This window comes from Ovis aries, chromosome 16, assembly GCF_016772045.2.
Source record: "Ovis aries strain OAR_USU_Benz2616 breed Rambouillet chromosome 16, ARS-UI_Ramb_v3.0, whole genome shotgun sequence".
Taxonomy (NCBI): Eukaryota; Metazoa; Chordata; class Mammalia; order Artiodactyla; family Bovidae; genus Ovis; species Ovis aries.
This window is the reverse complement of record NC_056069.1, coordinates 49,172,535-49,195,919: the sequence shown is the minus strand read 5'-3', so window position 1 is coordinate 49,195,919 and position 23,385 is coordinate 49,172,535. Positions and strand designations below refer to the sequence as shown.

Genomic DNA, 23,385 nt, shown 5'->3' with positions numbered 1-23,385 from the left:
CGCATATCCTGTCTCTTTCTGGTAAACATGACTCAGGTCCTAGAGACCGTCGTTTGGTCCCTAACGTTCCCCCCTGTCCTTAGATCATATAGAGGAATCTTCCCCTCAGTTCTGAGACACAGTTTGATATTGTTGTCGAAGCACAAACAGCTGTACTGTATTTATGCGTTCCTTTACAAAGGCTACAAGTCTATTGATAATACATGGGCCAAAGGTAAGCATTAGTAAAAGTACTAGCAGGGGTCCTAGCAAGGTGGAGATTAAGGTAGTCAGCCAAGGGGATTGTTGAAACCAAGATTCAAACCATCCCTGTTGAGCCTCACGTTCTCGTTTACGTTGGGCTAGTCCTTCTCTCACTTTGGCCATAGATTCTCTAACTATTTCTGTATGATCTGCACAGAAACATCACTCTTCTCCTAGGGCAGCACAGAGTCCCCCTTGTTGCAGAAAGAGCAGATCTAATCCCCTCCTGTTTTGCAGAACTACTTCAGATAGAGAAGTTAGAGATGATTCTAACTGACTAATAGATTGCTCTATATGGGTAATGTCTTCATCTATGGCCACTCTCAGGGAGTTAAATCTTTGGCTTTGCAGGGACAGAGCTGTTATTCCGGTTCCAGCCCCGGCTATTCCAAGACCGAACATAGTTGCTATGGTTATGGCGGTAAGAGGTTCCCTCTTAACTTTATAAGTTCTTTTTGGAGGATTTAGAGTTATTTTGGGGCCCAATAATCATATATTGCTTTTTCTGGTCGGTACAGAATCTTTGGCACGACAGCCACCATAACACAGAATTCTTCTTTGGGGTCAAAGATTGAGCTATGCAGGCATGGAGTTAGCCCCGTGTGTGAACAGACCCACCATCCCCCCATTTGAGGTATTAACCATTTAGCTACAGGCAAATCATCAGGCTCGAAGACATGCACACAAAGTGGAGACTTTGCTGGTAACACCGTGCCCATGCATAAGCCCTTTCCCCATCCCTCTTTCATCGTCAGACCCACCTTTCGGTCCCCCCAATGACACTGAGGAGGATCGGTGCTGTTGGCCAAGTCATAAGAGGCGTTGAGGCCTACTGCTTCGTAATAAGGGGGAATTAAGTTGTAACATAACCAACAAGATTTAGTTGCCTCAGGATGGGTCTGATTCAGGGTGGCATAAGCTGCCCTAATCAGCTTCCATAGGGGATCTATTTTAGCGAGCGCTTCTGCTTTGGGGCTCACTGCCAAAGATGTTGGCATGGAAGTCGTTAGGCGGGGGGTTACAGTCAGCTTTTCTACTTTGTTGGGCCCGATACTGTGTACAAGAATTGGTTCCAAGACCTGGCTCACTACTATAATCACTTTCCCATCAACCCCAAACCCTCCTGATTTCCTCGTCTGCAGCCCCCAAGATAGGCCAGAGATCCAGGTCCCCCCTTTTTTGCTTTTTTCTGGATTGAACCTTATTCTGACATGTGCATAATTGCAACTTTCACAGCTAAAAGTTGGATCTCCGAGGACCCTAGGGAGGGGCTTGGCGAATGAAAAATTAAGTAAATCTCGATTTCTTACTTCCCAGCACTGAGGTCCATCATTAGAAGTAACACAATCCCAAGTTTTACAATAAGAGTCTTGTGCCCCACCCCCCACCCCCCCACCACAGGTCTTTTAGTCATGTCTGGGTGCGCCTGGGCATGCCCAGAACCCTTGTTCTCGGAGATAACCCCTAGCCCAAGGCACATTTACCATAGGCTTAAGGTAAAAGTACAAGTCTAGCCACCATGTGTTTGGTGGATGTATTGCGGTAGTGGAGTTTAGCACCTCTCGTGTTAGTCCATTTTGAAGCTTCCAGGTGATTTTGACGGGTTGATGCGGGTTCACGCTGGCAACTCCAGAGCAGAGTAAATGGGTCATCCACAAGACGGCCCAGCCGAGTTGTCCTGGTCCTGTTGGCACCTTCGAAGCTTTAGCCTCAGGGGGTTGGACGGGTGCAGAGATGCTTCCCATTCTTTTTTAGCGTCTTCCTGCTCTGCTGAAGCAGCTGGGCGTACATGGTTGCAATGCACCCAAGGCCCGATACCGTCGACCTTTAGGGCAGTTGGGGTGGTAAGAAGAACAACATAAGGACCCTTCTATTTGGGTTTTGGTGCCTTTTGACCCATACCCAGTCTCCTGGGCCAATGTCATGTGAGGGAATAGTTCCCTTACTTTGACCCACATGTATTTCCCGGAGCAGTTTCCAGACACGAGAGTGTACCTTGCTTAAGGCCATCAAGGCTTCTTGGAATTGCCCCAACCGTGGGAGGTGGTAATTTCTTTCCTTCAAATATTGGGCATACAGGGGGAGGTCTCCCATACAGAATTTCAAATGGGGTCAGATTAAGTTGATAAGGAGTATTACACGCACGGAAGAGAGCGAAGGGAAGGAGGGTCACCCAGTCCCCGCCAGTCTCTATAGCCAATTTAGTTAAAGTTTCTTTTACAGTCTGATTCATTTTTTCTACTTGCCCTGAGCTCTGTGGATTGTATTCACAATGTAACTTCCATTTAGTCCCCAGGGCTAGGGCAAGGCTTTGAACTATTTGACTCACAAAAGCAGGTCCATTATCAGAGCTGACGGTCACTGGCAGGCCAAACCTGGGAACTATTCTTTTTTTTTTTTTTTAATCTTTTTTGCCACTATCATCGCGGTTTCTCCCTTTGTAGGAAAAGCCTCCACCCACCCTGAGAAGGTATCCACCAACACTAACAAGTACTGGTAACCATACTTGCCTGGCCTTACCTCGGTGAAATCTATTTCCCAGTGTTTCCCTGGTCCTTCTCCCCGATACCTCAGTCCTGCATGTTGTCCTTTTCCTGGCCTCATCTGTTGACACGCCTTACAAGCATGCACTATGCTCTTTACAGTTGTCTGGTGCCGGGGAAATCGCAGGCACACAGTTTGAAATAGCATCAGAGTCTTCTTTTCTCGCAGATGAGTAGACAAGTGCAAATGCTCACATAGTTGCTGTCCCAACTGAGCAGTCAAGTAGCCGTCTGAGTCTCGGTACCATCTATCTTCATCTTTTTGAAGGTTGGTGTGTTTTTGGATCCAAGCAAGGTCTGTGGATGAATACTCAGGGGTTGGGGGCAGAGTTCCCATACCTGGAGGTGGAAGTCCGATCGCCAACACAGGGGTGATGAAATCTTCATCAGCTACTTTTCGAGCTGCCAGGTCTGCGGCACGATTCCCTCATGCCGTGGGGCTCTCACCCTTCTGATGTCCAGGTACGTGTACTATTGACACAGCCCGAGGCATCTGTACAGCCTCTAAAAGTCTACAGATTTCAGGCAAGTTTTTAATTTCTTTTCCTTCAGCTTTCAAAAACCCCTGTTCCTGATATATCGGGCCCTGGATGTGTACCATGCCAAAAGCATAGCGACTGTCAGTGAAAATAGTTATTCTTTTTCTTTTGGCTCTCTCTAATGCTTGAATCAGGGCAATTAATTCTGCCTTCTGTGCTGAGGTATCCAGGGGAAGGGCTTCTGCCCATATCGTCTGTCCAGAGTCATCTACTACTGCGGCTCCCGCCCGTCTCTGTCCATCTTTTACATAACTGCTGCCATCTGTGAACCATTTTAGCTCACTGTTATCCAGTGGAGTATCGGTTAAGTCCTTTCACATTGCTGTTACTCCGGCCAGTATCTCATCACAGTCATGGAGGGGGCTATTTTCCCCTGGATTGGGCAAAAAGAGTGGCCGGATTTAGAGTGCAGGGCTTTTGGAAATGAATCCGTGGAGTGTCAAGTAGCAAGACCTGGTAGTGTGTCAAGCGGGCATTAGAAATCCATTTACCTGGGGGTTGCTTTAAACTCTCTCTATGGCATGAGGAGTGTAGACCAAGAGTCTCTGTCCATAAGTCAGTTTATCAGCATTGTGGACTAAGAGCGCAGTGGCCGCTATGATACGGAGGCAAGGTGGCCATCCGGCTGCCACTGGGTCCAGTCTCTTGGAAAGGTAAGCTACAGGTCGCTTCCATGGTCCCCATCTCTGTGTTAGTACCGCTTTTCCTATCCCCCGCTTTTCATCTACAAATAATTGGAAAGGCTTAGATGGATCAGGGAGGGCAAGGGCAGGAGCTTCTAGCAAGGCTCGCCTGAGCTCTTGGAAGACCTCTTTTATTGGCTCAGTCCATTTCCAGTCCTTGTTTTCTTTGGTCCCTTCATATAGGGGCCTGGCCTTTTTTGCAAACCCCAAGATCCATAACCGGCAATATCCCACAGTTCCCAGAAATTCTCTCACTTGTCTAGGGTTAGCTGGCTCAGGGATCTGGAGGATGGTTTCTTTCATAGCCTGTGTTAGCCACCTCTGGCCCAGTTTTATCTTATAACCAAGGTATGTAACCTCTTGCTTGGCAATCTGGGCCTTTTTGGCACTAGCCCTGTAACCTAAAGTCCCCAAGGTTTGGAGAAGGTCACCTGTTGCCTCTTGGCACTCTTTCTCTGTAGCCACTGCCAGCATAAGGTCATCAACATATTGTAATAAAACAATGGTACGGTGTTCAAGCCGATACTCACAGAGGTCTTCGTCCAGGGCCTCATTAAATAACGTGGGAGAGTTTTTGAAACCCTGTGGTAAGCGAGTCCATGTCAGCTGCACAAGGGTCTGACCACCGTCTTCCTGCCGTTCGAAGGCAAAGATCTCTTGGCTTGCGGGGGCAAGAGGCAAACTGAAAAAGGCATATTTTAAATCTAAAACAGTGTACCAAATGTAGTTTGGGGGCAAGTTGCTTAGCAATGTATAAGGGTTAGGAACCATAGGATGAATATCATTCACCCGTTTGTTGACATCTCGTAGATCTTGAACTGGTCTAAAATCAGTCCCCCCAGGCTTTTTTACAGGCAACAGGGGAGTGTTCCATGGGGACCGGCACCTTTTTAGGACCCCAGCATCTATGAGGCATTGTATATGAGGAGTAATTCCTTGTCGAGCCTCTTGACTCATGGGATACTGTTGTACCCTCACCGGGGAAGCACTGGCTTTCAGTTCCACAATGATAGGGGGCCTCTGTTTGGCTAGTCCTATTTCTGCAGTTTCAGCCCAGGCCTGAGGGTATCTTTGAACCCATGGTTGTACTTCGGGGCTTATTGTCACTGGGGCCTCTGGCAAGTAGTCTGTATTCATCTTTTAATGCCAGAGACAAGACCTGAAGAGGATGCCCGGTCCCATCTAAAACCGACACTTGTCCATGGTTGAAATGAATTTGGGCATTTACTTTAGACAGTAAATCCCTTCCCAACAAGGGCGCTGGACACTCAGGTATCACCAGAGAAGAATGGGTTACCTGGTGGGCCCCCAGGTTCACATGCCGTTTTGTAGTCCATCCATATCGTTTAGTCCTGGTTGCTCCCTGCACCCAGCTACTTTTCTTAGACATGGGTCCATCTTTTTGGTTTAAGACTGAGTATTGGGCTCCCGTGTCCACCATGAAGCCAACCGGTTTCCCCTCCACATTTATAGTTACCCAGGACTTGGGGAGGGGCTTCGAGCCCTGACCCCCTTAGTCGCTATCCTCACCCGTGTAGAGGATATGACTGTCTGGAGATGGAGTCTTATTCTTGGGGTTCTTGGGCCCCTCTTTTAGATTTTTCTTGGGGCATTTATCTTTCCAATGTCCAAACTCTTTACAAAATGCATATTGGTTTTTCTCAAGCTTACGCCTTGACGTTTCTTCTTCAGTTTTTGAGTCCAGTTTTTTCCCTTTTTGGAACCTGTTTTTGTTTTTAACCCCAGCAAAAAATATCTGGGCCAGCTCTTTTTGATTTTTACGGTTTTCTTCAGATCTAAATTCTCTTTCTTCTCTTCTAATGCGGTCCTCTCTCTCTTCTGGGGTCTCTCTATGATTAAAAACTCTCTCGGCTGCCCTCACTAGATCTTGCAAGGATTTTTCATTTAACCTCTCTATCTTTTGTAACTTTTTTCTAATATCGGGGGCTGCTTGATTTACAAATGCTAACATAACTGCCGCTCATGACTCATCTGCCTGTGGGTCCATAGGGGTATACTGTCTAAAAGCTTCCATTATCCTTTCAAGGAAGGCTGCTGGGCTCTCATTTGGTTCCTGCCTCACTGAATTTATTTTGGCCAAATTAGTTGGCTTCCTGGCGGCCGCTCTAAGGCCAGCCATAAGAGTCTGACGGTACACTCGGAGATGCTCCCTACCTTCAGCACGTTCAAAGTCCCAGTTGGGTCGCACCAAGGGGAATCCCTCCTCAATGAGGTTAGGCTGTATTGTGGGCCTCCCATCCACCCCTGGCACATTCTTCCAAGCTTCTGACAAGATCCGCTCGTGCTCCTCTGTAATGAAAAGCACCTGTAACAGTTGCTGACAATCATCCCAAGTGGGATTGTGAGTAAAAAGGATAGACTCCAAAAGATCAATAAGACCCTGCGGTTTTTCAGAGAAGGAGGGAGTCTGGGTTTTGCAATTGTACAAATCACTAGTGGAGAAGGGCCAATACTGATATGTCCGCTCTCCACCCTCTCTGGCTGGTCCCGCCCGGACCGGAAACGCGTGAACGGTGGAGGAGGGGACTTCTGGGTCTTTTTCCGCTACTCTGGCCATTTCTCTTGTTCTTCCCGAGTTCCCTGGGTGGGGCCCCCTCCTCTGGGAGGAGCTGAAGGCTCGGTTCGTCTCCTGGCTTCTCCCGATGAAACCTGTGGAACCTGTGGAAGCAAGGGTGGATGTGGATCCGCATACAGGGTTGGGAACAATTCGGTCTCCAGATCTATCAGATTAGTATACAGAGAAGATTCATGGAAGACCGGTTTTGGTCGATTCTCATCCTTTTTTCCTTCTTTTTCTTTGGAAGCCTTCATGACTAGCACCTGTGGGCTTGGTGAGGTTGGAGTTAGGGAAGAGGGACGGGGAGGTTTAGGAGGAGCGAGAACAAAGGGTTTAAGCCATTCTGGTAGGTTTCTCACTAGATCCTGCCAGACCAGAATGTAGGGAGTCTGATCTGGGTGCCCGGCAGGACTAGGAGTAAGCACCCTCTCTTTAACTGCCTGGATAATTTGGGGATTGAAGGTTCCCTCTTGTGGCCATCCGACATCAAAGGTGGGCCACTCGGTGGAACAGAAAGTCACCAGTTTGCTCTTCTTTACCAGTAACGAAAGATTCTGAGCTCTAGACTTGAAATCAGAGAAGTGGTTAATCATAAGAGATAAAGGAGTAGAAGTTGTTTGTCCCATGATCACAGAAAAGTACACTGGGAGCCAACAGAGCACACAAAGAGCAACGCAGACACCACACATAGATAAACACATAACAAATGCAAGGTGGCCACCGACAATGCACTCAATCTTACCTGCAGGATGTTCACAGAGCCAGCCGCCTCCCCAGCATGAAACCAGGCCCCAGCCTTATGCTGGACTTGCCTCTGCACTTCACAGCCAGATGCCTCCCCAGTACGATACTGGGCCCCGGACTTAATCTGGGCTTCTGCAACGTTAGCACTGGTGCTCAGAGCTCTTATCTCCTAACGAGGTTACTCCCTTCTACCAGGAGAGTTGTTCTCCCCGGTGGGACGGAGATCCCGGATGAGCCCCCAGATGTTATGCTCTGAGCCCGTATCTCCGAACGGACCAAGAGAGCAAGTCCATCACAGTATTGCAAACGCAAGAAGGGAGTTTGTTTATTCCTAGCACGCTAGGGCCCAAGTCTCATCCCACACAAGGGAATCTGACAAGAGCCCCGAACAAAGGAGTATGGCAGCTTATATACAGGCAGTTCTTTGTCTCAGTTACAGGAGTAGCTGGCGTTACATGATTGGCCAGGCAGGATGAGCGCATATCCTGTCTCTTTCTGGTAAACATGACTCAGGTCCTAGAGACCGTCGTTTGGTCCCTAACACCCTTAAGGTAAAAACATCCTAATCTTGCATGTTTCTTTACCTGACAAGAAGTTCAGGATGCAAATGGAAATGTGGTTACAAATCAGTTGACCTTAAAATAAGAGGTTATCCCAGATTTTCTGGTTGAGCTCAATGTAATCATAAGGTCCTTCAATTCAGTTCAGTCACTCAGTCATGTCTGACCTTTTGCAACCCCATGAACCACAGGACCAGGCCTCCCTGTCCATCACTAACTCCCGGAGTCCATCCAAACCCATATCCATTGAGTCGGTGATGCCATCCAACCATCTCATCCTCTGTCGTCCCCTTCTCCTGTCCTTAATCTTCCCCAGAATCAGGATCTTTTCAAATGAGTCAGTTCTTTGCATCAGTTGGACAAAATATTGGAGTTTCAGATTCAACATCAGTCCTTCCAATGAATACCCAGGACTGATCTCATTTAGGATGGGCTGGTTGGATCTCTTTGCAGTCCAAGGGACTCTCATTAGTCTTCTCCAACACCACAGTTCAAAAGCATCAATTCTTTGGTGCTCAGCTTTCTTCATAGTCCAAATCTCACATCCATACATGACCACAGGAAAAACCATAGCCTTGATCAGACTGACATTTGTTGGCAAAGTAATATCTATGCTTTTAATGTGCTGTCTAGGTTGGTCATAACTTTCCTTCCAAGGAGTAAGCGTTTTTTTAATTTCATGGCTGCAATCACCATCTGCAGTGATTTTGGAGCCCCCAAAAATATAGTCTGACACGGTTTCCCCATCTACTTGCCATGAAGTGATAGGACCAGATGCCATGATCTTCGTTTTCTGAGTGTTGAGCTTTAAGCCAACTTTTTCAGTCTCCTCTTTCACTTTTATCAAAAGGCTCTTTAGTTCTTCTACATTTTCTGCCATAAGGGTGGTGTCATCTGCATATCTGCTGCTGCTGCTGCTGCTAAGTTGCTTCAGTGGTGTCCAACTCTGTGCGACCCCATAGATGGCAGCCCACCAGGCTCCCCCGTCCCTGGGATTCTCCAGGGAAGAACACTGGAGTGGGTTGCCATTTCCTTCTCCATTGCATGAAAGTGAAAAGTGAAAGTGAAGTCACTGAGTCATGTCCAACTCTCCGCGACCCCATGGACTGCAGCCTACCAGGCTCCTCCGTCCATGGGATTTTCCAGGCCAGAGTACTGGAGTGGGGTGCCATTGCCTTCTCCACTGCATATCTGAGGTGATTGATATTTCTCCCGGCAATCTTCATTTCAGCTTGTGCTTCTTCCAGCCCAGTGTGTCTCATGATGTACTCTGCATATAAGTTAAATAAGCAGGGTGACAACATACAGCCTTGACGTACTCCTTTTCCTATTTGGAACCAGTGTGGTGTCCCATGTCCACTTCTAACTGTTGCTTCTTGACCTGCATACAGATTTCTCAAGAGACAGGTCAGGTGGTCTGGCATTCCCATCTCTTTCAGAATTTTCCACAGTTTATTGTGATACACACAGCTTTGGCATAGTTAATAAAGCAGAAATAGATGTTTTTTCTGGAACTGTCTTGCTTTCTCAATGATCCAGCAGATGTTAGCAATGGATAATAGAAGAAGGGAAATTCAGAGTCATGTAATGCAAAGACTCAAGCCTTCACTGACGGATTTTAAGATAGAGAAAAGGAACCATAACTAAGGACTGCAACTGACTTTAAAAGTTTAAAAGTCAAGGAAATAGATTCTCCCCTACAGAGGCCGTTAATGAACTGAACTTGATGGATACCTTGATTTTAACTTTTTAAGTATGGATGTAAGAATTGGACCATAAAGAAGGCTGAGCAAGGAAGAATTGATATTTTAGAATTATGTTGCTGGAGAAGACTCTTGAGAGTCCCGGGGACTGCAAGGAGATCAAACCAGTCCATCCTAAAGAAAATCAACCCTGAATATTCATTGAAAGGATTGATGCTGAAACTGAAGCTCCAATACTTTTGTCACCTGATGGGAAGAGCTGACTCATTGGAAAAGACTCTGATACTGTGAAAGAAATGAGGGCAAGAGGAGGAAGAGGCAACAGAGGATAAGATGTTTGGATAGCATCACTAACTCAATAGACTTGAGTTTCAGCAGACTCTGGGAGACAGTAAAGGACAGTGAAGCCTGGTTTGTTGCAGTCCATGAAGTCGCAAATAGTCAGACATGACTTAGCCACTGAACAACAACCATCAGATCACGGAAGTACTGAAGTTCTGAACTGCAAGTTAATAAACATTTGTTGTTTTTATGGCACTAAATTTGTTATAATTTGTAACAGTAGCATATTAAAACCTTGTTCCTTGTAGTTTGAATTGACCAACCTTCCTTAGCCTAGGAACCAAGCACTCCACCTGTGACCCTAATAAAATAATGGGCCCATGTCCTGCCCTACTCTCTCTACTTATCCCCTGCATTGAGCTTCATGTTTCCTCTCGGGGCAGACTTGGTACTTTTTCCCAGGACCTATGAGTAATAAATTTCTCTATTTCACTTCCCATGTTGAACCAAGGCTCACCACCCAACACTTTAGGACTTTATGTTACAAATGTTACCTTAGCAAACCCAGAACAATTGGTTTTATGAGTAGAGTGGATCCAATCAAGCTTGCTATTACCGTGAGGAATGCTCTTTAGCTACACATGTCTTACAGAGGGGCTCTCCTAGGTGGGTAACTCTGTCTAGAAAAGGTCCACTCTTACTGGCCTACACGTGCTATTTTTCACTGCATTGTACTGATTCTGCGAGTTTTATCTCAAATTCCCATTCCAAAATGCAAAAATGAAAATTCTGAAAAAAAGCAACCAGAATCCTCTTGAACCTCAGAGCACTGATAACTAGAGCTGGTTTCAGGTGCTACAGATGTGTTTTCTACCTACAGGAAAAGGAGTAATGTTCCTCCGCAGGTGTTAGACTTAGGTGTGTTTCCCAAAGGTACACAAGAACCCAACTACCAATTCTTAGGACAATTGGCTAAGTTTTCACAAGGTCCAATGATGCTAGTTAGTGGCCAAGAGAGGAAAGTGGCAATTTCCTCCCTCCCAAGTGTGGGGTACTGTATAAATGTGCCAGGAAGTGACCCTAGAAAGAGGAGGGGGAGGTTATCTTTCCCTGGCTGTTGTGTTTTCAGGCTGTACCAGAACACTGAGCTCTATACCCTGCCAGGCTCCTCTGTCTATGGAATTCTCCAGGTAAGAATATTGAAATGGGTAGCCATTCCCTTCTCCAGGGGATCTTCTCAACGCAAGAATCAAACCCAGATCTCCTATATTGCATGCAGATTCTTTACTCTCTGAGCTACCAGGAAAGCCCATCAAACTCCTAACCAAATGGGAAATGCCCATAAAAGCAGCCAGGGCACTGCTCAGCAGCCAGGCATACCCACATCTCAAAACCCTAATTCTTCACTCTCCAAGTCTAGGTCTGAATGATCCTGATGCCATCACTCTAGGGAAAGCTGACCACATCTCTGTGAGATGTGTTGAAACATCCTGGAGAGGGAAGTGACTACCTACTCCCCCACCAAGGGATGTCCACTGCAGATCTTTTCAGGGACCATCTGTCTTCAGATGCAAAATATTTTAAAAGACCTGGTACAGTAGGAGAGAAGAGAAAAAAAAAATAAGCTAGGGGGCTGATTGACAGTTGGTAGGATAGTGTTTAATACTAACTCTGAACTGTTACTCACTTCCCCAGAAATGAGGCAATAGTCTGGTTTTCCCAAGGACCCCATAATGTGCTTTACTGTGCTCAGTCACTTCAGTCACGTTTCTTTGCGACCTTATGGACTGTAACCCACTAGGCTTCTCTGTCCACGGGATTTTCCAGGTGAGAATACTGGAATGCATTGCCATGCCCTCCTTCAGGAGGTCTTCCAGACCCAGAGATTGAACCAGTGTCTCCTGAGTCTGCATTGCAAGCAGATTCTTTACTGCTGAGCCACCAGGAAAGCTGACCCCAATATACATAACCTTCTAAAAGACTCCCAGAGTGTGAGGGCCAAATTATTGAGTGATACTGATGATCCTCACTCCACCCTCTCATAAGGGGCCACCCCAGGATCAGGTCTACGAGAATTAAAGCAAAGGCAGCTGCCACCAAGAATCCCAATGCCATCACCAAGTCTTCAAATGAGGAGGGAGAGTCCAAACCAAAGGCACAAGCCATATAAGAGAGAAAAATCCCTTCCCCTGCTTACAAGGATTTTTATGACTTGCAGGAAGCTTACCCTTCTATTGCAGTTATTATATCGAAGGCTCAAAGTCCAAGGAAGAGATTGGATGAAGTGTAACTCTCCTTAGGTTGATAAGGTCCAGAGGATCTTTCACTCTTTTTGAGAGAGCAACCCAGGTGAATCAGATTTCATGTCCAATGATGAGGATGTCCCAGTGAACTCTGAATCCAGAGAATTCTCATAGAATTTGTCCTCTTCCCCTTTGTGGGGACTTCCTAGCATTCTGGAGGCCACAGAGAGCACAGACATGGTGCCCTCTGCTGGAGCTAATAGGTGTGCGACCACCATCACTAGATCCTTGCGCTAGACGTTGCTGATCGATTTCCTTCAAAATGCTCCATCTCATCATGCGATCTCCTCAGCCAGGTATGTGCTCATCCCCGCGGGGCCAACGGAATCGTAGATTCAAATCAAGGTCTCATTTCTTCTCCCACAGTGCAGTCACCGGGCTCTAGCCCATGGTCTCTTGTGGAATTGCCATCTAGCTTACCAAACGTACAGAGAAGAACAGTGGTTTATTCAAATATATACTCTTCAAGCTTTTAATCCGTAAGTGCCCCACCCCCACCCCACCCCCACCCAGTGGATATATTTATCCTAAGCTCTGTTGCTGTTGTTGTTCAGTTGCCCAGTCATGTTTAACTCTTTGCAACCCCTTGGACCACAGCAGGCCAGGCCTCTCTGTCCCTCATTATCTCCCAAAGTTTGCCCAAGTTGAAGTTCATTGCATCATTGATGCGTCTAACCATCTTATCCTCAGATGTCCTCTTCTCCCTCTGCTGTCAATCTTTTCCGGCATCAGGGACTTTTCCAATGAGTCAGCTGTTTGCATCAGTTCAGTTCAGTTCAGTCACTCAGTCGTGTCCGACTCTTTGCGACCCCATGAATCGCAGCACGCCAGGCCTCCCTGTCCATCACCATCCCCTAGAGTTCACTCAGACTCATGTCCATCGAGTCCATGATGCCATCCAGCCATCTCATCCTCAGTCGTCCCCTTTTCCTCCTGCCCCCAATCCCTCCCAGCATCAGAGTCTTTTCCAATGAGTCAACTCTTCGCATGAGGTGGCCAAAATACTGGAGCTTCAGCTTTAGCATCATTCCTTCCAAAGAAATCCCAGGGTTGATCTTCAGAATGGACTGGTTGGATCTTCTTGCAGTCCAAGGGACTCTCAAGAGTCTTCTCCAACACCACAGTTCAAAAGCATCAATTCTTCGGCTCTCAGCCTTCTTCAGATGACCAAAATACTGGAATTTCAACTTCAGCATCAGTCCTTCCAACAAATACTCAGGGTTGATTTCCCAGCTCCAGTATTGCTTAATTTCTGGCCCTGGGGTCTCCACCCCTCAACACACACCTATTACTAGTCTTCTCCAAGGACTCCCTTGCTTGTGCTTATAGGGAACTCCCATCCCTTTAGCATTAAAAAGGATATCATTCATGTCCACTTACCAGAGAAATACTCTCATTACTATTTCAATTTTTCAATTGTCTCTCCACACACTTGTGGCCCAATTGAGGAAGGGATTATAGAATCCCTCCTCTGTTAGAGAGCCCAAGGGGAAAAACCCCAACTAAACTGAGAGTTCAGAATTATAGAAATTTTACTGGCCTAGAAGATAGCCCAGTCCCAGCCATGAAGCTAAAGCCAATTGTGTGTTTTAAATGCAACGACCTATTGTTTAATTAAAAAGTTCATTCTCTATAAACAACACTTGATAGAAATCTCCTCATTATCATTACTACCCTGAGATATAAAGATTTTATTATTTTATCCTTACCAAGAACAAAAGCTTGGATTAAAGAGCACCAACCTTAGAACTGAGCCAATTGTGCTTCCCAGCTCCACTGTATAAAAAGAGTAGAAACTTGGGCAATTTTATTTAATCCTCAGTTGTATTTCTTCATATATAAAATGGAGATGATAGTAGTATTTACCTTACAGAGTCATTGTGACACTTAAAGGTATATGTAAGACTTTGAACAAACTCTGGAATATTAGGCACATAAATGTTACTTAAAATTATCCTTATCATTATCATCTCTATCATTTTAATCACTGCATTTGTGCTAAGTCGATTCAGTCATGTCAGATTCTTTGCGACCCCATGGACTGTAGCCCACCAGGCTCCTTTGTCCATGGGATTTCCCAGGTAAGAAAACTGGATTGGCTTGTCATTTCCTGCCCCAGGGGATCTTCCTGATGCATTGGCAGGCAGTTTCATTACTATTATCATCAATTAGATATAACCTTAATATTCTATGTATAAAAACACATATTAAAGATATTCTTAATCATCAATATTTTAGGTCCTTATGTTTATTACTTAAGAGATGCATCACTATATTTTAAATGATTTGGAGAACAACTCTGGCATTTGTCTTTATTTTTCTTACTTTTCAATAAAATTGAAAACAAATACATCAATGAAAGCATCAAGGCACAAAAATTAATTGTGTTCAATGTTTTATATTAATAAGGCATTGAGATAAACTTCACAAAGGAATGAAAACCTATTATGATTAATCTTTAAATAAATTACTCATTTCAACAAGAATAAACCAGAAATGGAACTTTACTTATTCTATTCTTATCTCAAAGCTTATAAAAGTGTGCATCAAGTTTGCATTTCCTTCCATCATCTAAATGCTGTCTGCTCAGACTATCACTTTTGGAAGATGATGTAAAAAATTTTCGATATATAGCTGGCATAATTGTGCATAGCTGCTGTCAAGAATTCCTAGGCAGAGACTGTCATCTTAAAAGGTTACTGTGACATTTCTAGAATATGCTTTTTCAAATATGAATGAAACATGTTGCCTTTTTGGTTGAGGGTAGAGAAGGCATGGAACCTGACATTTTCCACAGTGCCAAAATTAGAAAACAAAGTATTAGAATGCCAAGATTAATCAATCACTCAACCAGTATTAATGTAATACCTACTTAAATGTCCAATGCATTGGTTGGAACTAGCATTTTATCAGGTTTAAGTGTTTAACCAAATGCAACCTAAAAATTAAGGAGTTGCTTTAATCTAAATTAGAAAGGTCTAGCAATAGAATGTTCCATATGTTGGCACTACTAAGGTGCCTACTCCCTTTTGAAAGACTGTTTTCTTTGCTTAGAGTCATTACAAAGGCAGAGATAAATTCTACCTGTAAAAAGGTTTAACTCTTTGAGTAAACAAATATGAAAGTTATGTAGTTAAGATGTATACATATATCATCATTATGTTGTACACTTAAGCTTACACAATGTTATATATCAATTATATCTCAATAAAGATGAGAAAAGGTAAATAATAATTTCAAATAAATAACTTTGTAGTGCTAAAGTCCTGCTCTTCTAAAAGAAAAGTAGAATATGCCAGAAGTACATTCCATCACTGTCTCACTGTTTTTCACAACGTTTCATTGACATTGACAAAATCATTTAGGAAAGATTTATTATAAGCTATATTAATAGTGGGGATAATGGAAATAAATGTAAACTGTAACATAGTGGCATAGATTTTACATATTGATTAAAAACTCATTTAAACCCAGAAATTGAGCCTGTGTCTCCTGCATTGGTAGGCAGATTCTTTACCACTGAGCCAACTGGGAAGCCTTATTTATATGCAATGGCTAAGCAACTTTAAAATGAGAAAAGTTGACAAAAAATAAAAAATCCTCTTGATTGTAAAAGGAGAAAGGCAAAGATCATGGAAAGAGTCTTAGGAAAGCTCCTAAATATTTCACATTGTGTAGGAGGTTTGTTCAGATAAATTTGGGAATGAAGTTGCTGTGCTATTCTTCCTGTGGAGTTGTAAATGTCATGTTCCAAATTCAGGATAGTTCCACCGCTGGAAAAGAACTTTGACGGGTTGTCTACCAGTGTTCTTTTATGTTCTTATTAATTCTTTCCTATGTAAATCCTTTAGTTTAATTTTTAAAATGTCTACTGCACTACTAATTTATGCATATTCTTAAAGAATCCCATCTATAATAGTAGTAGAAAGTAAGGTTAAACCAAGTAATTTTATTTGCCTTTGTTTGTTTGTTTTTGCTCTTACTAATTTGAGTTGTGAAATGAGCCTTTTCTCCTCTTCTTTTGCTTAGCTGGTTTCCGCATCTGAAAATGACTTAGCCAGTTCAGTATGGAAGTAAATACAATATTTGTAATCTTAAAGAAATAAACATTTTTATGGAAATTGGATAAAGAGTATAACATGTATTAAAAAATGTTTGAGTGGATGAAAAATTATAGAGTTTTTCTGGCTTGTTTTATTTATTTGTTTTGAGTTCATGTTTTTTTATATTTGTATTTTTGTCTTTAACCATCAGTGTACCTTTGACTCCAAGTATCTTTGCTCATTCACATTAATTCCCTCAGATCATTTTCTTTTTTTGTGTGAGTTCTTTATTCAAGGTTGTCTCCTGAGTTTATGCTTGCATGCTCAGTATCTTCAGTCATGTCCCACTCTTTGGGGCCCTACTGTAGACCATCAGGCTCCTCGGTCCATGGGATTGTCCAGGCAAGAATACTGGAGTAGGTTACCATGCCCTCCTCCAGGGGATCTTCCTGACTCAGGGACTGAACCAGCATCTCCTGCATCTCCTGCAATGCAGGCGGATTCTTTACCACTGAGCCATGAAGGAAGCATCCATGCCTAGGTCAATTTACAGGCTGTTCTCTTTGCATATCAGTAGCTTAGTATATTTTGGCAGTTTCGACAAGTGAGACATTTAAAAGTAATCAAGAAAATGCAAATGGAACTCTATGTTAGTAATCACAGCCTGTAGGAAACAAACAAGAAAAGAATACAAGAAGCAGATCAATTCAAACATTGAATGCCAGTGCCTTTTGGCAAAGAAGCAGGATAGGCTTCCTCCGGGCTCTGGTCTTCTGTTCCCTTTCATTATAATCTTTCTCAAAACTTTCCCTGATCAACTATCCCTTTACTTGAGTTTTTTGCAATCTTAATTTCCTGAAAGTCATGTCCCAGACTCCAGCCACATCAGAACAGAACCTGAAAAGTCATTCAGTTCCTTCCTCTAGCACTTAATTTATTTTATGTCAGTTCCCACTATTATAGTTTTTAGCACTTTGTAAATAATCCAAACACATTAACCATATAACTTCATTTAAAACATTGTTTTGACTTTCTCAGATTTGTGTGCCCTTCTCTGCTTCTATCTTTAATTTGATGTGATATGTTGTTTTGGTTGATATAATGAATATCTGGCCTCACCCAGATAAGTAATTGGAAAAGACAGAAGTATCTTAAACATCTTTTCAGATAATTGTGGAAATTCTTCTTTGCTATAATACTATACAAAAAATCAGTAAGTGGTAATTTCTTAAAGGTTAGCTACAATGTTGAATCTGAAATCATATCAAAAGTAAATATATGGCATAAAATTTTCATATTAAATTTTTTTTGGAAAAGATGCACCTCTAGTTTCCTAGAATAATTAGCCAAGATAATCATTGGCTAATCAACATTTATCCTAAAAAAATACTCAAGTACTAAGTATTGTATCAGTCTTGAAGTAAAATGGTTCTTGGTGAATAAACAAAGAGACACCTCCTATAACCTTGAGTAGTTCACTATCTAAAAAGGAGGAGACAGAAATATCGTAAGCATAATATGTATACATATACATTTACATTTTTAATATAACAATGTATGATAAATAGCACAATATTTATGAATTCTTCCAAGTGTTTATTGAATACCTAAACAGATATATTCTGTTTATCGGACAGCACGAAGAACAAAACACAAAATCCATGCTGTCGTGAATTTCACATTCTATTTGAGAGAGACAGAAAATAATCAGAGTAACAAATCAGTCATATAACACATTAAAATGGTGGTAATGTTAGGGAGAAAACCATTGCAGTAAGAACAATGGGTCAGCCTAGGGAAATTCTATAACTCTAAGTAAGGGTCACAAAGAGTGGGACATGACTGAGCGACTTTGGGTTTCCCTTATAGCTCAGGGCTTCCCTGATAGCTCAGTTGGTAAAGAATCCACCTGCACTGTGGGAGACCTGGGTTTAATCCCTGAGTTGGGAAGATCCCCTAAAGGGAAAGGCTACCCACTCCAGTATTATGGCCTGAAGAATTCCATGGACTGTATAGTCCATGGGATCGCAAAGAGTCCAGCATGACTGAGGGACTTTCCATTAAGTAAGGTGGACAGGGCAGACCTGAATTAAGATAGCATTTCATAAAGAACTTGAGGAAAGTAAGGACACAGTGGGAGATAGAAGGAATGGTCACACACATGAAGGCAGAGGGGAATAGAAAAGAGTGAGAGTAAATAAGTGGGAGCTGGAGTAAATAAATGGGAGATGAGGTCAATGGTCCTGGACATTATAAGGTTTCAGACATTATAAGGAGCTTGCCTTCTATTCTTGAATAAAATGAGGAAGAAGAGAGTTTAGAACCAGGGAATAATCAAATGGGAAATTCATTTTTAAAAATATTTCTTTGATCTCAGTGCTGATGGTGGAGTGTGAGTGGGACAAGGTGACACAAGAGAGAACAGTTAGAGAAGTTAAGTGCTGCTAATAATCAAGAAAGCAGATGTAGATGGTTCAGGTTAGCAATGGAAGTGATGAAACATGGTGGGATTCTGTATATGCTTTGAAGATGAAAGGTATCCAACTTCTTGGATGGGGAATTTTCCCAAAAAAGTATGGTCCACAACAACTAAAAAGTCTTGGTGTTGAATGAAGCATTGGAGTGAAGAAGGAAAGACTCAGTTGTCTCCAGCAGCTAAGCAAAATTAACCAGATGCTACTATCTTAACATTATTTCAACCTACAGGACGTCTGTGATTCATGGGATCGCAAAGAGTCGGACACGACAGAGCAACTGAACTGAACTGAACGGACAGGATGTCCAAGCTGGAGCGCCCTCTCTCTAGGCCAGTCCTGCACTCTTACAGAGCAATAGGAAGGTGAAAAAGGACGCCAAGGGTCTATTTTACCTCAAGCTCAGGAACAGAGGGTACTTGTAGTAGATCTGAAAGGGCAACATGTGAGTCAAGGAGGTTCCCTTCACTGCCACCAGCAACTGCAGCTTGCCTAGCTCTTCAGAGGCCCCAGTGGTGCCCACCCAGGAGCAAGACCACTGGGTAGGGAGGTACAGTACAGGGTAAGCCAGTGCCCACAGGGAGGGCTGTAGCTGGTGAAGGCCTGGTGAAGTGATTATTTATAGATTCATAGTAGATGTGTTGATAAATGAACCTGAATATGTAGACATCCCTAATTCTCAATTCTTAATCTTATTTATTTTAGACCATCCTAAACATCTAATTGTGCTGTGCTTAGTCACTCAGTCATGTCTGTCTCTGCAACCCCATGGACAGAGGAGCCTGGTGGACTACAGTCCATTGGGATTCTCCAGGCAAGAATACTGGAGTGGGCTTCCATGCCCTCCTCCAGGGGATCTTCCCAACCCAGGAATCGAACCCAGGTCTCCCACATTGCAGACAGATTCTTCACCATCTGAGCCACCAGGGAAGCCCAAACATCTAATTTCTCATGGTTTGTATGTTTGAGTCTACCAAAAAGTGTCTGGAACTCTTGAAGTTGTGTGACAATATCTACTTATGCAGAGAAAAACTCATACTAAGAGTATGACTTTATCATTACATAAATTTTCTTTGATATTCTGTTGAAAATAGAAAAAGGGGAACTGATTAACTTAATCACCATTTCTAATCACCAAAGGTTTGTAAACCATTTTATTTCTGTTGTCTGAATATTTAAAACATGAAAAAGGACAACAAAATAATTACTTTTCATCATGCTTTAAAAAGTTAGTAATAGGTATTTTGTTACAAATTCTGTTTTGGTAACTATTTTACGCCCCCCCCCCCTTTGCATTAGTAGAGGAATTACATGCATATATAAAAATTACATATGATTATTAATATTACATCTCTAGTATCTGGAATATTCTGATTTTTATAATAAGTGATCAAAATAATAGATGAATGAAGAAATAGGTGCATAGTTGTCTCATAAAATCAGCATGTCACTGAGAGACATTTTTCCCCACTGCCCATATAAAAGAAATTGTGGACATAGAATAATCTATATATTGGGCATGCCTTTGGGAGAGCATAGTGTAAGAGAAACTTACAGTCTGAGCCCATTATTATAGGTATACTCTTTAGTTTCAAAATCTCTAAGAAATTAATTATATAACACATCACCTTCATTATCAAAAAATATTAGAGTATCTGATACCAAGGACCGTCTCAATACTTTTCAAAATGATTTCTGTGCAATGTAGATTTTATATTGCCAAAGAAGCTTATTAATCAATCTCTTGAAAAAAGAATTTTTGTAAGCCTGGTTTGAATGATGCTAGAGCTCACTGATTCTTAAAATATATAAAAATTGGATGACAAAGTAAATGGCAGAGCAAGTTAACGTCTGAAATTATCTGAATGAGGATAATTATAAATATTCAAATTCTAATTACTGACATCTAATACTAATAAAAATAACTAATGCTGGAACTCTTTAAACTAATTTTCAATCAGATGAACACTATAGTTTGAACATAAACTAACACAAAATGCTCATGAGATATACTTTCATCTTTTCCATTTTTTGCTGATTTTATTTGAATAAAGAGTATTCTCTTTAGTTCAGCATATATGATCAAACGTTCTTTTTCCCTTAAATTTTGTCTTTCTGACAGTCAACTTTCTGAGTGTGAGAATGGGTTCTTGGAATATAGGAAGCTGACCAACTTAGGCTTTACTATGGTCTGATATGTCATTTAGCTTTTTTTTTTTTTTTCATTTAGCTTTCTAAGGTGACTGTAATTTTAATTAAAACACATGGGTTTTCTTTCATGATTATATTACTATGAAAACTAAAACCTCTGTGGTCAGAGGGATGTAAGTCTTTTAGTCTGGAAGCTGGGGGGAAAATATCATTCAAGAAGACTGTAAAAATTAATTCTGCATTAAGGATATGTCAATATTGCCCTTTGACTCACTCCAAAAGCATACCATTTTCACTAATTGAAAAGCACAGAGATCTTTGGTATTGTTTATGATAAACTCGGCAGGGAATGTGACTTCCTGGTGTAGACCCAACAAAGTGCTCCATTTATGAATAAATCATGTTTGGATCTTGAGAAAAGAGGCATCATTTAATGGTAGCTGGCTTCCCTGAATCTCAGGAACTCTGGATAATTAACAGTCAGTACTTCTTTTCCCTTTCTATTCAATCATTCATTGACAGAAAAACAGACTTTGTTACAAATATGTAATATGTAATGGATTTCTGGAAATTTTACATAATTACATTGCTGTATCTTAATGGAATACTCAGCATTATTACTGTCATTACTAGAATTTCAGTCACTGTGGGAGGTAAGCATATTTTCCATTAAAAGATTATTTCAGTATGAAATCTGTCTGAACTATTATTGCCCATAAACCTGAATAGCACAAATGTCATACAAAAATAAGAAAATGTTTCATTCTTTCAGATATTATTTTAGTGAGTTAAAAACAAAATGAAATGACTGCATTGCTGGTGTTTGGGGATATTTAGTAGCAAGATGGCTATGTTTTAAATTTTCTTACATGGTAAATTTTTAGGTGATCTGTAAATGACGATCATTTTTAATGTGAAGGGGTATTCACATATCACAAAATAGCAAGACTGATTGGAAAAATAATTCTTATGCAAATCATATGGATTTGGTTACTCAATAGTAATTATAACGAGTTTGTGTTCTTACCTGCATTCAGTGTAATTTTGTACCAAAATATTTAGTCCCTGGAGAATGCTTTCTTCCTGGGGCGGGGCGGGGTGGGTGGGGGGGATTAAAAAAAGAAGCTACAGACAAGGTAGTTGTAAAAACTGGTTTATTTTTTAAAAATAAATACAAAAATATAAATATAAAACATTAGCAGATAGAATTTGATGAAATGAAATTGCACAAACGTTTGTATACCAGGTTGCATATCACATCTACTAACACCACATGTACATGTTTTTGTTTTTGTTTTTTTAATTTAATGTACAGAACAGGATATACTTTGAAATTTTTCTTCACCTTTTTAAAAGTTTCATTTGCAAGGGCAGGGCATGTACCTAACAGAAGCGGCTTGTCTGTGAGGTTGTTTAAGGGAGGACTATCCTGTTCATGATTCTGAAATTATCTTTTATTTCCTAAGATGAACGACACTAAATTTCCATAGCTTTGGCTCTTGGAAGTGATTAAATAAAATGTCGTATATATTTCATGAGACATCCTACAGGGAAGAATTAATGTAATTACTGAACAAATTAAAAAGGAAATGGGGAAAGAAAATTGTGCTGAGTGGCAGGAAAATTCTCCTGGAATACCAAACATTGTGAAGTGGAGACGGTGTGGGTCAAGTTAACTTCCCTTTGCCGGAGCAGAACAGATATCCTTGGTTAAGCGTCTTTGTCGCTTTCCCCGCCGCCGTACATCTCCGCCAGCTTGTTAAACCGAGGGCCCCACTCTCGGAGGTAATCGTAGTTTTGGTCTCCATCAGTGGTACCTGATTCCAAGGAACTCAGAGACTCGGCGATGGAGTCGTTCCCTTCGTAGGCGTAGGTAGCGAGCGAGTCGTAGGGAGGCGCCGTGGGATCCAGGTCGTGCTCCTTGAGCCTCTCATTGATGAAATCCCGGACGTCCGCGTTATCCGGGGCCGTCGGAGTCCTCCGGGGGATAAATAAGGTTTCTGGAATAATATCTCGCCGCAGCTTTTTTTCCTCAATAGCGGCCGGATTCCTCAAGGTGCCGATATCAAAGGCCTGAGTGTCCTCCTCTCCGCCACCTTCATCATTATAGCTCACGATGTTGTCTCTGATGTCTTCTTTAGACAAGATCAGAGGCTCTTTTTTCCGCTGTCTTTTCAGAGCTGCGAACAGTACTACTATAACTTCAGAAAATAAAAAGGAAGAAAAAAAAAAAAAAGAAAGATGCATTAGAGATTCGTCTGAAACACTTTATAAATAACAAGGGGAGTTACTATAAACCAGTTTAAGTTATTTAGGTTTTTCTGGAACAGGTTAGAATTTAGGATTAATTATGCACTTTCTTAATTTTTTTTTTTTTTTTTTTTTTTTGCAGAGTTGAAGGGGGCGATGATGAGAGGAAAGGGGAATGTTGAAGGATTTACTAAAATGGTTAAAGTTTAAGAACAGTGATTCTGAATTATTTTTAAAGCAATGTGTAAGAGTTTTTGAAATATTGTGACTTGCCTATTTTTCTAAGAAC

General features: G+C 42.0%; 1 protein-coding gene across 2 annotated transcripts in view; it reads right to left on the bottom strand.

Moving 5' to 3' along the window:
- Nucleotides 1–21,983: 21,983 nt before the first annotated feature.
- The window catches only part of CDH10 (cadherin 10), a 186,393-nt gene continuing 184,991 nt past the window's right edge, over nt 21,984–23,385 (bottom strand). For both annotated transcript variants that reach the window (XM_004017075.5, XM_042233915.1), the window contains one exon: nt 21,984–23,047. In XM_004017075.5, the coding sequence (XP_004017124.1) occupies nt 22,557–23,047 (491 nt within the window). In that variant the 3' untranslated portion in view covers nt 21,984–22,556. The remainder of the gene's footprint in view (nt 23,048–23,385) is intronic.